General features: G+C 38.2%; 2 protein-coding genes across 2 annotated transcripts in view; one reads left to right on the plus strand and one right to left on the minus strand.

Moving 5' to 3' along the window:
- Positions 1–1,136: 1,136 nt before the first annotated feature.
- On the plus strand, positions 1,137–11,668 carry LOC103145046 (periphilin-1-like). Its single transcript, XM_007562289.2, has 7 exons — positions 1,137–1,605; positions 2,447–2,488; positions 2,602–2,705; positions 2,808–3,055; positions 4,966–5,024; positions 10,302–10,439; positions 11,231–11,668. Exons 1-7 carry the CDS (start codon positions 1,546–1,548, stop codon positions 11,417–11,419), a joined length of 840 nt encoding a protein of 279 aa, XP_007562351.1. The 5' UTR covers positions 1,137–1,545; the 3' UTR covers positions 11,420–11,668.
- A 1,345-nt stretch (positions 11,669–13,013) lies between these two features.
- LOC103145047 (prickle-like protein 2) overlaps positions 13,014–15,408 on the minus strand; it is a 48,508-nt gene continuing 46,113 nt past the window's right edge. The window contains exon 9 of the mRNA XM_007562290.2: positions 13,014–15,112. Coding sequence (XP_007562352.1) covers positions 14,160–15,112 — 953 coding nt within the window. The 3' untranslated portion in view covers positions 13,014–14,159. The remainder of the gene's footprint in view (positions 15,113–15,408) is intronic.

Genomic DNA, 15,408 nt, shown 5'->3' on the forward strand with positions numbered 1-15,408 from the left:
AAAGAAACGTAAAACGAAGCAATACAGATACATAGAATATTTTCCTGCAACACATTAGAACAATTCACGGTAAAAGATACCCTCATCATGATGCTGCCATCACCATGCCACCATGCCTCACATTTCACGAGCTGAGGCCTGAAATCTTTCAGACGAACAACTGGAAATATTCCCTGTATTATGTTTTAATGGGTGTAAAGACTTTGCCTATCATTGTCTATAATTTAACCATTTGTCCTTTACTCCCCTTTTATAAGTGAGTGATTTTACTAATATTGTTTTTACCAGTTCTGTAATTTGGTGGACTCAAACTATTTAGTTTAATTTGAATTAAAAATCTGCTCCAAGGACGCTACAACCAGTTATCAGATTTTTGACAAAGGGTCAGGGTTAAATTAGGAAGCCTAAAAAGCAAAAATCAGTGGGGATTGTATTCATATTCTTGTATTCTTGAGGAAGTTAAGAATATGCAGCAGAGTTAGTTGTTAGCCAATTTTCAGCTTCACATCCTGGCCCGTAAGATCATGACAAAAAAAGAAGGGACACATCAGTTTTAGTAGCCAATTAAACAAAATGTATTTCCATCAAAAAAAAAAAAAAAAAAAAAACTTAAGCAACAAATAAGCACACTTGTAAGCCAGTGGTATACTTTGTGGATTTTTGTGAAATGGGGAACTGCTGTATGGCACAAAACATAAACCAAAATACAACCTGCATAGTCCAAAGTAAAACCTGAGGGCTGCTTTCTACATTAAGGTCATGTGCTTAAAAAAGACCCGGAACACCGAGCCTGATGATTCCCAGTCTACACCTGGCCACTCCCACTTCACAGTTTGGACTCCGACAGGTTTGGTCTTGACATTATGCTAATCAAACAAAAGATTGACTACACTACGCAATACTGTAGTGTTGGAGAACCTTTTTATAGTTTTTACTGCCGATAAAATACGTTTGTAATTATTTTGTAGACATGTGCTTTGTGGAAATGTTCATGGCACATAAAAAACAGCTGCAGTGTTGGGAGCTCCTTTCCAGAAGTTATTACAGAGAAACACAAACCGGTCCAACAACATTCAGGAAGCACACTACACCACCCGCAGCTTTTAAAACCCTTATTCTCAGCCTCACGGTCACGCTGTGACAACGGAACAAAAACACATTAATCAAGTCAAACGACATGCTGATCATAGTGGACATGGTGGCGTGCCCTCTGCACGGTTCCCCACTTCTTGTTTCGCTTTTGATAAGCTCGTATCACCGAAGCCTGGCTCTGATTGGGCAAGAGGTGAAAAAGGAAGTAACGAGCGTCGAATTATTTTCCTGGGTATAAAACGATAGAAAAAGCGAGGTACGGGACACGAAGGGGAACTTTTTTTTTTAAAAACTTGTTCAGGTGAAAGAAATGCCCTCCTTTGGTTAACTTATGGGGAGTGGAAGGTAGAGATAGATAAGTTTCACTTTTGCGATGGATTAATATGAGAGGTCACACTTTCTTCCTGTCGGCTCGACTCCCGGGGAAAAAAATAAAGTTTGGACTTGAGCTTAATGAGCCGCGAGCGTGCAGAAATGGACCATGCACGAGCTCCAGAAACACAGGAAAGCAAGGTAAATGAATTAATACATAAATACAGTGACGGGTACGCATGTAACGCTTGGCTTTGTTGGGTGTACACAGTGATGAAGCGTTTAAGGTTGTGGACCTGCCTTTACTCTTTAAAGTAATAATAAACGCGGTGGTTAATGGCTCTGTCAGGTCAGGACGTCAACAACTCTAATGGAGTGCATGATAGGAAGGACGGTGTAATAAAGATCACACGAGGGCGCCAGTGAGCTTCATACGCATTAATTAATAAAGGTGGAATTATTTTGTGATTTAAAACATTGGTAGAAATATCTAAAGCGTATATATACATTTGAAGTCGCTGACAGAATTCACATAAATGACATGTGTGAGGTCTTTGCTCTTTGGTACTGCTTTAAAATATAGTTTATGACATAATAGGACAAAATATTTATTTTAAATTATTGTCACTGTTTGCATAATTGTTGGTATTTTGCTTTGTAGTTGAACAATAATAATAAAAACTATAATATTATTAATCTATTTATTTATGTATTTTTATCATTTTGAGATCCCAGAAAACCTACTGATTTATTTTTAAGCTATTTATTTATGTTTTTTAATCCAGTGTTTTCTCACAGGATTGTGTTTCCCCAGTTCTTCATCTACTAAAATTAAATGATTTATGTACCTCTTTACTTTTTCTTTGAATTATAAATGTTATCTTAATGTCAGAAAATGAAATGAAAAGTTTTTCATCTTTAAAGTTGAATGTTAAAGAAGTTTAAATGTGAAAACCTTTTAATCCATCTCCTATCAAAATGTTTCCCACCATTAACAATAATAATATCATTAATCTAATAATATCATCTTCTACCTTTGCAGGCTGACAAGAGGCTGACTGGCAGCACTGCTTCTCCCGCCGAGGTATAACCCGTTGACTCAAAATGACCTTTTTACACTGAACGACTCTGTAATTTTAGTATGTGTGAGGAATTATTTTCCTCACACATACTCTTTCCTCTTTTTAATCAATACAGATTAAAAAGAGGCCAATCAGAAGAGTGAGAAGTCCATCTGCACCTAGAGCATGGCTATCCAGGTCTTACAAACCAAAGCTTGGAGGGCATGTCTACAAGCCTCGGTGAGGCTCAAAAATATATTTATTAAACTATTATATAATCTATAACATATATATTTGTAACTAATTCAACCTAATTTTATTTAAATGACTTCCATAATGCAGTATTCCAGGAGACCACCATTCATTTCACAAAGCTGGTTTCAGCAGTCAACACCACCACCTGAAGCAGCGGACTTACGTCCATCGCAAGGATTACCCTCCACCTAAACCTTGGCTGCTCGCACTGAAGGAAAAGGAAAAGGAGAAGCAGAAGCAGAGGGAGAAAGAGAGGCCGAAGGAGAAAGAGAGAGAAAAGCAGCATCACGAGAAGAGAGAGAGCACTGAAAGAAGTTCACCTTCAAAACAAAACAGTAGGTTTATGTTTGTAGCGGACAAAATCAAAGTCACACACGTCATAAATTATATGTCACTGCAAAACCAAATGTATTAATTTGTTCATAAAACAGCCCATAATAGCTCCATTCACAAACAAATTTCCCAGTGATTCTAATGATCTTATTTTACCATTACCTTTTCTTAGCATCAGTGAGTCCACCATACATGACAAGGCTCTTCTGAAATGAAACTGTGTTTTCTACAAAGACATCTCAGTTGTCCACTCAGGCTGCCAGCCAGCTATAGTAGGAAGACGATGTCAGCAAATAGCAGGAAGGCTGAACATATTGCAGAATGGTTTCTGTGTTTTGTCTTCCACTGTCAGACATTTTAGAAACGCTTGAACTTCATAGTTATTGTAAGTTTTCTCATTTTGCAGCAAATGCATGAAGAAGCTGTCATTTACAGTTAATAATTTATGTTAATCACGTTAATTATAAAAATAACAAAGTAATAATAAAACCGGGCCACACAGTGTCGCAGTTGATAGAAAGAGAGGCCAACTGCTGTTGCCTTGCAGCAAGAAGGTCCTGGGTTCGATTCCCGCCCGGGGGCCTTCCGCGGGGAAGTTGCAAGGTCCCCCCGGGCAACCCGGAGGTCCCCCCCGGGAACCCAACCTCCCCCCTCCCCCCAAAAGCCAAAAAAACATGACTGTCAGGTTGCTTTGTTTCTCTAAAGTCCCCTTAGTGAGTGTAAGTTTGTGCGTGCATGGTTGGTTATCCTGTCTGTCTCTATGTTGTCCTGCGATGGACTGGTGACATGTCCAGGGTGTACCCCGCCTCTCACCTGAAACATTTGCTGGGGATAGTCACCATATGTATATATAATATGCATATATTTATAATATAGCTGGAATATATTTCCTATCATCAAATGCTATAATAGGAAATATCACATCAATTGCAATGTACTAAATCATCATACCCTTGACCTGTTTTACAAACCATTATTTGGTAACTTACATTGGATGAAAAAAAATCGTTCACTAAAACAGGCCAATGTGAGTAATTGCAGTATAATGGGTTGCCACTAGATGGAAGTGTATTCAAGTTAAGGAACTTATCTTGTTTTCTTGAGCTCTTTGCGCAACAAACATTTGGAGGCAGTTGCTTGTTGTATCTGCTGGTAGGTAGAAACTCTAGCAGCAACAAACCAGAGTTGCATAAAGCTGATCAGAAAGAAACATTTTCCTGCTCTCAGTGTATTGATTATGTCATAAATGAGCTGCTTGCAGGCCAGCTTCCCCCACCCCCTTTTTGAACAGTGTGGTGCTGCCTTTTTTTCCCAGAGACACATCTGTTAGATTCTTAACAATATCTTTGTGGTCTGTTAGTGGTAGGAGTTCACAATTTATCAGTAGAAAGGTGGTATGTTTCTATGGTTGTAACACTGAAAATCCACGTATCAGATTTTTGCTGGTATAAACTGGTGCTGAGTATCTTTATCTTCCCTTGCACACAGCCATTTTATTTGTGCGCACACTGCAGCACTGTGGAGGTGTGTGTTTGTGCATGTGTGAGTGTGGAGCAGGTTTTTTTTGTGTGTTCCTGAGTGATGGTGCGATGATGGTGACTCATCGCTGATTTGTGTGTATATGAGAGTGTGAAAGATGAAGAGAGGGAGAGATTTACCCGCAGAACATAATGAACCATAACAAAGCTACGGCTTTACATGGGAATACTGCATTCCAGCACTGTAAAGGCTGGCAGGTCATGCAAAAATCTGTATTGATCTCAGATCTCAACGGTGGAAAAAATTAACAAGAGGTGGAACATCGGTTCAATAAAAACATACTTGTAAATATGCAAGGTGTTTTATCTTATTTAGTGTGGTGAAATCTCTTGCTGTGCTGCTGAGCTGACCTTGTGGTTTGTGTGTCTTCCAGCTTCTAGGCCTGTCTTACCAAGGTCCACTTCCAGCAGAGACAAGGACATGCAGATCACTGTAAGTTCACAGGCAAAAAATCTGCTCCATCCTTACACATTCACTTAAAAATTTATATTAAAACCTTTAGAGACCCATCTTTAATTATTGCCATTTTTTTTCTCTGCTAGATGTTTATCTAAAGATGTTTTTTTTATTTTTATTTTATTTTTTACCACAGTTGTTATTGATTTATTATTTGTTAAACTTCTACTAATTTAATGCTGATACAAAAAAGGTATTAAGAGCTTATAAACTGAAGCCCAACTGAAAAAGGGAACATTAGGAGGTCTGTGAATATGAATGTTTTCAGCAAATGTTCTTGTTATGGATAGTTTTATCCTCCGGTCCTTGGAACAGTATCAAAATAAAACACTGTTCAGAGGATTTTCTGAAGACTTTTAAGTAACCTTTGTTACGTCCACTAAATTAAATCTTCATGGTTAAAACAAGTTAAAAATTACAGCAGAAAAAGTTTCCTAAAAGCTTACACATAACTGGAAAGCAAGGCTTTGCAAACAGCTTCATTTTGAAACTTGCAGATCATCTTTAGGAACATTTAGAGAAGAGTCCATAAAGGTTCTCTTAAGGTTAGTGAAAGTTTATTTATTTTTTTACAATATAACCTTTAGAAAATATTTGGTGGACATTTCCTAATAGCTTCCACAAGATTCTTCTTTGAAATTTAGAACAGCATTTAGAAGCAACATTCACTGAAAGTTTTCTAAAGATTAGAAGACTTGTAAGTATTGAATGAATGTTCTCTGAAGATGTTACACCTTCAGAGAACATTCACTGATATCTCCCAGTAAAACATATCCTTAAAAATTATATTAAACTGTCTGAACATCCTTAAGTGGAAGGTCACTGTTTGCTGCTGGGCATTAAATGTGGCACATTTTGCCAGTTTGATTACATGCTTTTCAGAAATATATTCACTCTTGGTTATAAAGTATTCTTAGCTTTATGCGCGTTAAGGGTTTTATCTTTATTTTGATTTTATTTGATCAAATCAGAAATATAAAAAAAGATTCTTTCTTTAAACACTAGGATCAGCAAATATTGAAAATGAATAGTTATTATCATTCATGTTGTAGAAAATTATGTCATTAAGGGATAAATATGATTGTTGATTTTTGTCATCATCAACCTACTCTGAGAATTTTTTTTCTTTAAGCTAAAAAGCCTTTACATTTTGTAATTGTTAAATATTTATCCTTTCATATTGTTGTTAATTTATGCATCCAGCAAGCATCCATACAGCATTAACAGATTCTTATTTTTTGTTCTCCAGACAGGAGTGTAGATCACAGAGGGGTTTTTTTTAGCTTTAATTGAAGCGGCTCAGGTGGCTGAAATCAAAGGATTGCATGGTTATCTTTGCTGATGTGAGCACAGCGTGGAGCGCAGCTGCACGTGATGAGCTGCAGCTGGTTGCTGCTTATAGTGAGGCTGAAATGATGAGAACTAAGGCTTTTTTAAACTACAGAGATATTTCATAATGTATATTTTGTGAAGATATTGTTTCTCTTTTTCTAAAATGTCTCTTTTTAGAGAAAATGCACATGAGCAGGGATGGTTAATGGTCCCCTGGTTGAAGAAGTCAATGAGATTGCTTCACTGGCAAAAAAGGATTGGAATTATACACATAACATCTGACTGATTCAATTAAACATGCCGATCTTGAAAGCCATCCATAATGAAGTGCTCATTTGTTTGGTGGTTAGAAGTCCTCACATAATTAGATTTCTTTCTGTTTTCACCATCAAGATGCGACATTCTTACTAGAAGATTTTAATGAGATCAGCTGAGCTGCTCCCGGCCTACTTCATGTAGCATCTAAATTAAAATTTAGATGCAATAAATGCAGCTTCTAGTTGGAGAATATGTTTCCTAGTTTTATATTTATTAAAATATAAAACTTTTTTATTGCTTAACTTTTTCTTCTGTTTTTTTTTTTCTTTTTTCACTTACTGCGGTGAGCTTATATTTGCTCCTACATATGGTTCAATGTGCTGCCACAGTTCAGTTTGGATTATGTTCTCAAATGTGGCTAAAATACAGACCTTTGGTTTAAAAATAAGGTTTTTATCAAAGTTGCATTTAGAAATCTAGTGATGCGCTAATTAGGCTTTTAATTGCTTTTGCAGATTTAAGTTAAATAAAAATAACTTACACCTGTATGAATAATACAGCAAATGTTGACAATAAAACTGACCGAAGATGTTATTCATGTTCCTTTATGGCGGTACAGTACTCTGAAAAACTTTCTGCCCTTTTACAGATTTTCTTCACACCTATATAGTTTTCAAATGATAATTTCGGTTATTAAGACAAATCTCTCTAAAAAAACTAATCATCTTCTTAAATCATTAATAAACCTTAATCAACCACATTTTCTGGGGAAATCCAAGTTGATTTTCACTTGTCAGAACCCAGCCTGATTACTGCTTGGCCTGTTGAATAAAGAAGAAATCACTCAAATAGAACCCACTTCACAACATGAAGTAGGCCGGGAGCAGCTCAGCTGATTACAGTTTTCTGGCCAGTCGCCGATTACCAATCTAAAATGGGTCCGATTTTGACCGACAGTGAAACATAGCAAGAATATTGCCGAGTTGGCAACTGTGGGGTGACTATTGTTAACTGCAAATATGCAGACATGACCTGGTGGGTGGGTGGATTAGATTGGCTTCACATGCAAGTGTTGGCTGATCACAGATTTCTCAAAATGTAGGATATTCGGGCTATTTTATCTGCTGACTGATTTATTGGTACACCCCATTTTTCATGACACTATGGTAGTTTAGAATCTAACATAATATGAAGTAAACACAAGTCTATATCAGTTTAGACTGAGGTAAAGTGTCCCTGCAAATATATTAAAGAACATGTAGTTTGTTGGTAGTTATTCACTGGAAGAGTGGGATTTAGTGTATTTACTTAACCTTTATTTAATTAAATGTTAATATTATTTAAGAAATTGGACAATTTACTATATGTACATATTGATCACTGATAAGAGCATCGCATTTTGATCACTGGGTGATTTATTGGTTTATTTTTCATTATTTCACATTTTTCCTCTTTTCTCACTCTTGATTTATAAAACTTGTACACCCAAGAGAATCTTGTTCTCTTGATAAGTCTTTTCTGTTGCTATTCACAACAAATTAATAAGATAAAGATTCTGGATATTGAATTTGCATATTGCAGTTCCTTTTATGCCTGTAACTTTGTGAATACGAGGACGGGTTGATAAATTAGCATGAAGAACACAAATGAACTACTTTCTTGGTAAAAGAAATCTGCTTCGAAGCATCATGCCATCTCAACATTCATGAGGAGGCGTTTTACAAAGGCCTGCAATCAAAGCAGGCCTTTATGAATATGGTGTACAGTACTGGAACAAGATTCTCTGGACAGATGGAGCCAAGAAGAAACCTGGACCAGAACCATCTGAGACGAAGAGTAAGGAGGATTGAAACGAGAGATTACGATCCAAGGATATAGTACATCATCTGTTTAACATGGTGAAGACTGAGAAACGCTTGGGACTTGAAAGAGCTGACAGTGGAGTTAGATGATCTGTATTTACAGATGATTTATCTGTTAGGAAAAGCATCCGAATTTATTTTCAGCTCAGATTCAAGAAAGTGGTGTAAAACTAAGAGGTTGGTTGACGTCTCCTATCAAGCCCAATTTGGATAATTGTTCAAGTTTATATGTAAAACAGAATCGTATGTGGATATTGATGCTATTACAGATTGTGTCTGTGCAATCTGCAGGTGGATCTCTTAGGTCGAGGTGTCCTGTGTTCTCAGAATTGGTTTGTTGAGTGTGAGGCGAGATGCAAAACAGAGACAATAATCATCAATTTTGAATGAGAGGCACAGCGAAAAGGCTGAATGCCTGCGGTGCTTAGAGGAATGAGGAAAAGAGGAAGATGGATGCTGGAGGAGAGTGTCTCATTGTTGAACCACTGTTAGTTGTCAATCAACTTTTAGTTAGTGACTGTATAGGATTTGCATTCAAATCATAAAAAAAAAAACTTGTTTTCATAATTATTTTAATTTATCCAATTAGTCTGGAATGCATAAAAATTGAGGCATTATGTAAAGTAAATATGTTTTCCTCAGTATTTCTGTCAGATACTACACTTAAGCTGATTGCCTAATTTAAAAACCCATTGTCCTGGTATACAAAAGCATAATTACATAAATAATTGCAAAATATTACCTCCCTGTCTTAATACCGTCCTAAAAGTTATTTTATTGCCTCAAAGAATAATAAGTCAATAAATGCATTTATGTGTTATGAAGCTCTGTTCTTTGGTTGCCAATCATGGCAACACTATTATATCTATAAATGTATAATTATTGTTTGTTACATATGTATTTTTTTTTGTAATTAGGGAGACAATCGCCAACCTGATGCTTATTTGAAAATTGAAAAAGTCAGTGTGACTCATTACGTCTGGATTAACAGGTTGTTTGATTTACTTGAAAGCAATGGAAACATCCAGCTAACTTCACACCGGTCTAAGACCACCTTGCGAAGGCGAGCAGCAAAAAGGACATTAACGCGTACATGTAATGAGGTTCTGGTTGTGTTAAAAAATCTGAAGTTTGACAGGACCATTCTAATATATGACTCTAAACTGAGATCTAAAATTTTCCATGGTAGTTGAGTGAACCATGCCAGTCTCAAATCTTAAAACAAATCTTCCAGTGTACCCTGTGTTTAGCCAGGTCTTTGTAGGTTTGCAGTTCTATTTTTCAGAAGATGGACTGAATATGCTCCATGAGATATTCTAACCCTAGGGCATTCTCTTAAAGACTAACCTGCCCTAAACTTCTCCACAGTTTTGTCTGCAGCATTCCTTTATATCATGTGACATTGTTTATTCACTAATGTTTTCTAAGAAACCTCTGAAACCTTCCCAGATGACCTGGATTTATATTGAGACTAAATTACACATTGATTGACTGCATTTAGAAATCAGATGACTTTTGAAGATGACAAACAGCACTGAATTTTAAGGTATCAAAGTAAAGAGGGCAATAAAAATCTCAACAAAATACACAAATGTTTGTACTGAGACAAAATGTGAAAAGGGATAAGGAGTGTGAAAACCTTTGTAATTTACAGTATATCAGGTGAAATCTGCACTTTATTTTGCTGTAACGTTTCAGGATGCTCATTAGCACATCAATCATAAGCTGTGTTTACAGGCACAATTTTGGCTAACTGTGAAATACCTAAAGCTTTGGTCCTGTTTGACCTCTTTCTTTACAGGTTTTTCAAAATGAGCGAAACCAAAGCAGAGAGAGAGATCACAGAGAGCGAAGCAGAGATGGGGAGCTCCCTTTAACTGCGAGCCAGACGGCAGCACGAGACAGAGCCATCCAACAGAAGAGGAGAGAGATAGATGAGGTGGGGGGAGAGTGTAATTACACAAACAATTCACCCACATGTCTTGGGAGAGGAATGGTTATAAAGTGATTGAGAAAGAGCAAAGATAAGAGAAGCGGGGATTAGAGGAAGAATGTCAGAGTGCAGATCTTAGGAAGCGCTAGGAGACATGAGACAGGCAACAAAAGATTTGTTTGCTGTAGTATAAACATTAATTTTGTAGTGCCGAGCCTGAGGCAACAGAAGTGTCATTACTGGCTTTTTTTTTTTCTTTTTTTTTTTTGCCAAGCCTGGCAACGAAGGCCTTGTTCACAGTTTAACATGACTGAGAGTGTTTTTCTTTCATGCTCTTTGTTTTCAAATCGATCAAAAAGAAGCATGACAGGCTCACCTGTCTCACAAGAGACTCCGCACGTGCTTTAATGTTGCCTTCAATGTGACAGACATCACATGAGGCTGTGCTCATCAGCTCTCTGTTTATGTCAGAGACTGTACTTGTGTTTCCACCCACTTGATGGAGAAGATGCTTTGGTTCCTTTTTTTTCATATCTCCATGGTTGCAGGGATATAGAAGCACTGCAGCGATAAAATGTGAGGCTGGCGATGGATGCAGATGCAAAAATGTCCACAGTAGTTGCTGCAAAGACTATTCTTGTGAACAGACTGCAGGATTATACTTTCAGGAATAATACATGAAGAAGAGAGTTTTTTTTCTTGGCAAAATAATTTAATTAATTTTTTCTCCTCTGTTTTTGTGTGTCCTCTAGCACTGGTTCCTTTGCCCTAAAGCCCTGAATATTTTTGCCTTTCAGGTTTACTACCAGGAGTGTGAAATGTTCGGCCTGGTAGCAAAGATGCTAATTGCAAAGGATCCATCCCTGGAGCGTCCCATCCAATCGTCACTGCAGGAGAACCTCCGGGACATTGGCAAACGCTGTGTGGATGCCATGGAGAAATTTATTGAGGACTATGACTCCAGGGAACTCCAGGAACTTCTTTAGCAACAGAGATTCTCTCTCTTTTTTCTTTTTTTGACATTTTATCGGACGGGGTACATCTTTTTTTGATTTTGATATATCTTTTTTTCATGAGTAATGTTCTGACAGGTTATTATATGCTGCCTGACATGTTTTAAGTTTCCAGACTAATTCTATTAGGAAATTAAGATTTAATGCTGACCACTTTAATGTGATTGTAAAATAAATACACTGGTCATTTCGCTTGAAATGCATTAAAACCGGAGAACTGTGTCTGATGTAGTTTATTCTCACTTCTCTATTTTCATTATACTTTTATAGTTTCTTTGCAGCATTTAAGCTGTTGCACGGGGTCAAATATTTTTAGAAACTTTTTAGGTCATATCTAAAAGCGGGCAAATAGGTCAAATGGTGACCAGCATACATGCAGCTCTTAGATAAGATTCGGTGCATCTGGAAAGTATTCACAACACTTCACTTTTGCCACATTCCAAATTGCATTAAGTTAATTACTTTCCTCGAAATTTCACACAGATACCCCAACATGGTAAAAAAGTTTCAGATTTATCTAAATTTAATAAAAAAAGAAAATCAAATTTACATAAGTAATCACATCTTTTACTTAATGCTTTGTTGATCCACCTTTGGCAGCAATTATAACCTCAAGTTTTGTTTTTTTCTTTTAAATATGATGCCACAAGTTTAGTACATATATCTTTAGGCAGTTTAACCCATTCTCTTCAGTACTTAATCTATCAGTTTGGATAGGAGCTATTGGTGAAGCCATTTCTGGATCTTCCCAGAGCGGATTAATTGGCTACAAGTGTGGACTCTGGCTTGGCCTCTTCAGAACATTCACAAAGTGGTTCTGAAGCCTCTTTATTGAGATCTTGGTCATGTCCTTTTGGTGCTGAAAAATGTCACCCCAGCTCGAGATCAAGAACGCACTGCAGCAGGGTTTTATCCAGAATGTCTCTGTACATTGCTGCATTCATCTTTCCCTCTATCCTGACTAGCTTATCAGTTATCCATACTATGATGCTGCCACTACCATGCTTCACTGAAGTGATGGTATTGCCCTGGTGATGAGCTGTGCCTGGTTTCCTCCTAACATGACGCCTGGCATTCATACCAAAGAGGTCAATCTTTGCGTTACCAAATTAATGTGTTGGTGCTAAATCTAAAGTTTAGAAAAACAGACTCATCAGGAGTGTGTAGACCATATACACAATCTTAGATAACTATGTTTTCAAGTATATATACATGCCAATGATCATTTTTTAAAAGTTTTATTAGTATCATATTGGTGTTTGGTAGACACCTCATCTTAAGTGACTGGCATCAGTATCGGGGACAAAGACATTTTGATTGAGACTTTCCTTCTTGTGAGCAATTCAGTTCTATGGGATGAGTAGCTAAACATTAGGAAGAAATAAAACAAAACCACTTTATTTGTCTATAGTACAATCATAGACATTGCAGCTGCTTTCACTTGCTTTGATATTTCATGTCAAAATATCTGTTTCCATGCAGAGTGTTGATGATTTTTGTCACTCCATCACACCGAAGCACAAACAGAAAACCTTGCTTTGAGCAAAATAGTACAGTACAACTCACGTTAGAGTTTTCTGGTTAAAGTACACTTTATTTTCAGTATGAGACAACAACAAAATTCACATGCAAGCCTCCCCATTTCTATGATGTTATACAAATAATGATTCTTTTGTTACAAAATATATAAATATTTAAGACAATATGTACAAGACATTTACAGTACTTCATCTATTATTAAAGTGTATTACTATATATACATTTAGCAGGTATTTTTTGTAATATCATTATAATTATTGTTTGCATTAGTATTATTATTGTTAATATCATTATTGTTAATATTACTATTTAATTATTCTTAACCATCTGTAAGTAAAACAAAGCATGTTGCAGAAAAGAAAACAGGACCATACCTGACGTTACTGTGCCTGAATGGCCAAGGAGCAGAGGCTGCCCGGCGCTCTGTCCTTGGTAAAGCATGGAGAGCTGGCTATGTAGAGCACAAGTTTCAATAGACTTTTATTTATTTATTTATTTATTTGTACAAGCTGATAACAGGGCTAGGAAGCCAACACTATATTCCAGCAGCATTTTGATTCCACAGAGGTAAACAATGACGTAGCTTGGAATCTAGCACATAGCTTTCACTATCCCAGCACAATTTCTTGTCGGTCCGCGTAGAAGAAGTCGGCTGCTCAGGGCTCGGTTCTCTGAGCTCGCCGAGCGCTGCAGCTTTACTTTCCGTTTCAGACTAAAGAAATTGTTCAGATTCTCTGTAACATGAATACACTCACAGACAGACACGCACGTACACCATGTTATATACCATGACCACGGCATATTAAGCAGTCCAATTCATTAGTGCTTCCTGGTGCCATCGTTGAGTTGGTCTCAGTCACTGTAAACATTCTTGTTGTGTAAGCCAGCTGAGCTTCCTCTTATGATTAGATCATTCTGTGTAGGTGTACACAACCATAACCCAGTGTAGAGTTGTGTAAGCTCGCAAGCCCAAAGAAATTGGCTTTTTTATCCCTCAAACCCTGCCAAACACAGAAACACACACACACACACACACCCTGAACACACTCTCAGCTGTCTTACTCTCACCTTCCCACTCATTCTGTTCCTCCTCTCAAGCACTTTCTTCTGTCTTCTTACCTTTCTAATTCCCTTCGCTCTTCTTCCCTTCCCTTCTCATTTCCTTGCTCTACATCTAGGAAATTATACAGTTTTTGCTCTTCCTCCTCTGGCGGCTGTGGAGCTGGCCATGAATCGGTCCGTGCAGAGGCCCGTGATGGGCCCCTATCCCAGACGGGCTGTAGCGGTGGCGCAGCTCCTCATTGTTGATGTAGCACAGCTGCACAGGCCGAGGGATTGGATCGCTCAGGTAATACCCCTCATCAGCCTCAGATTCAGAAGAAGAGGAGCAGCTGGAGCACCAGGGGTCAGCAGCCTCCATGTAGCCATCATTCCAGCATGGCCCACCCAGTCCTACTGGTTGCCAGCCAGCATTTTGCAGAGTAAGGTCAGAAGTGGTGCGCGGGCAAGGCCGGTGGGGCATCTGCCTGTGCCCGCCTGAGTCCACGCCATACAACTCCCGAGCAGCTTGACCAGAGGGGAAGCGGTCGTAATCCTCTTGTACGCGGCGATAGGGAAGCTCCACCATTTGACTCGGGCGGTCTGCCACTAGGTGCAAGGCATTGTCAGAGCGCGAGCGGCGGGAGCGTTTGTGATGGCGACCACTGCGGTGGTGACCATTACCGTTAGTCCCACGATGGTGTTTGTGGGGTCTCGGTTGTGGCTGCTGTTGCTGTGAAACGGACTCCTGGGCGTTTATGCGGCGGCGTGGCATCCTGTCACTCATGGGAGCCATCCGCAGGTTCCCACTGCTGCCCATTAACCCAACACGACCTTTGCCATCAAAGCCAATGTCTTGCGGGCCATCCCAGTACTGAAGTGGGTACCCGACTCTCAGGGGAGTGTACATGTTGTTGTTGTAAGGGCGAGAAGAGGAAAGCGACTCTGTACTGTGGAATTGGACCGATGAGCTGAGGGTACCCATGTTGCTCTTCTCCGACACATTTACGCCTGAGTCCTTACTCAGGTCAGGCATGGAGAACCTGGACAGATGCTCCTGGCGCTTGGTGGCCCCATCCAGAGAGTTACCTGTTAGGACAGGACATCAAACATCATATTTTCCAGTCACAATATGAAGATACATTTCAATACCAAAGAGCAATATAAAAAAGTTAATTTACTTAAGCGCAAAAGTGAAATTCACACATTGTGTCATCACATACAGAGTGACAAAGGTCAAGTATTTATTTCTGTCATTTTGATCAGATTATATGTTTTTAGTTGCTTATAAAATTATTATATTACATAAGACCAATGAAAATGCTTTTTTATATTACAAAAAATTTCAGGCAACTGAAAAGTATGTCCTTGTTCTTTAGAGGATA

Source organism: Poecilia formosa, unplaced genomic scaffold (genome assembly GCF_000485575.1).
Source record: "Poecilia formosa unplaced genomic scaffold, Poecilia_formosa-5.1.2 Scaffold135, whole genome shotgun sequence".
NCBI lineage: Eukaryota > Metazoa > Chordata > Actinopteri > Cyprinodontiformes > Poeciliidae > Poecilia > Poecilia formosa.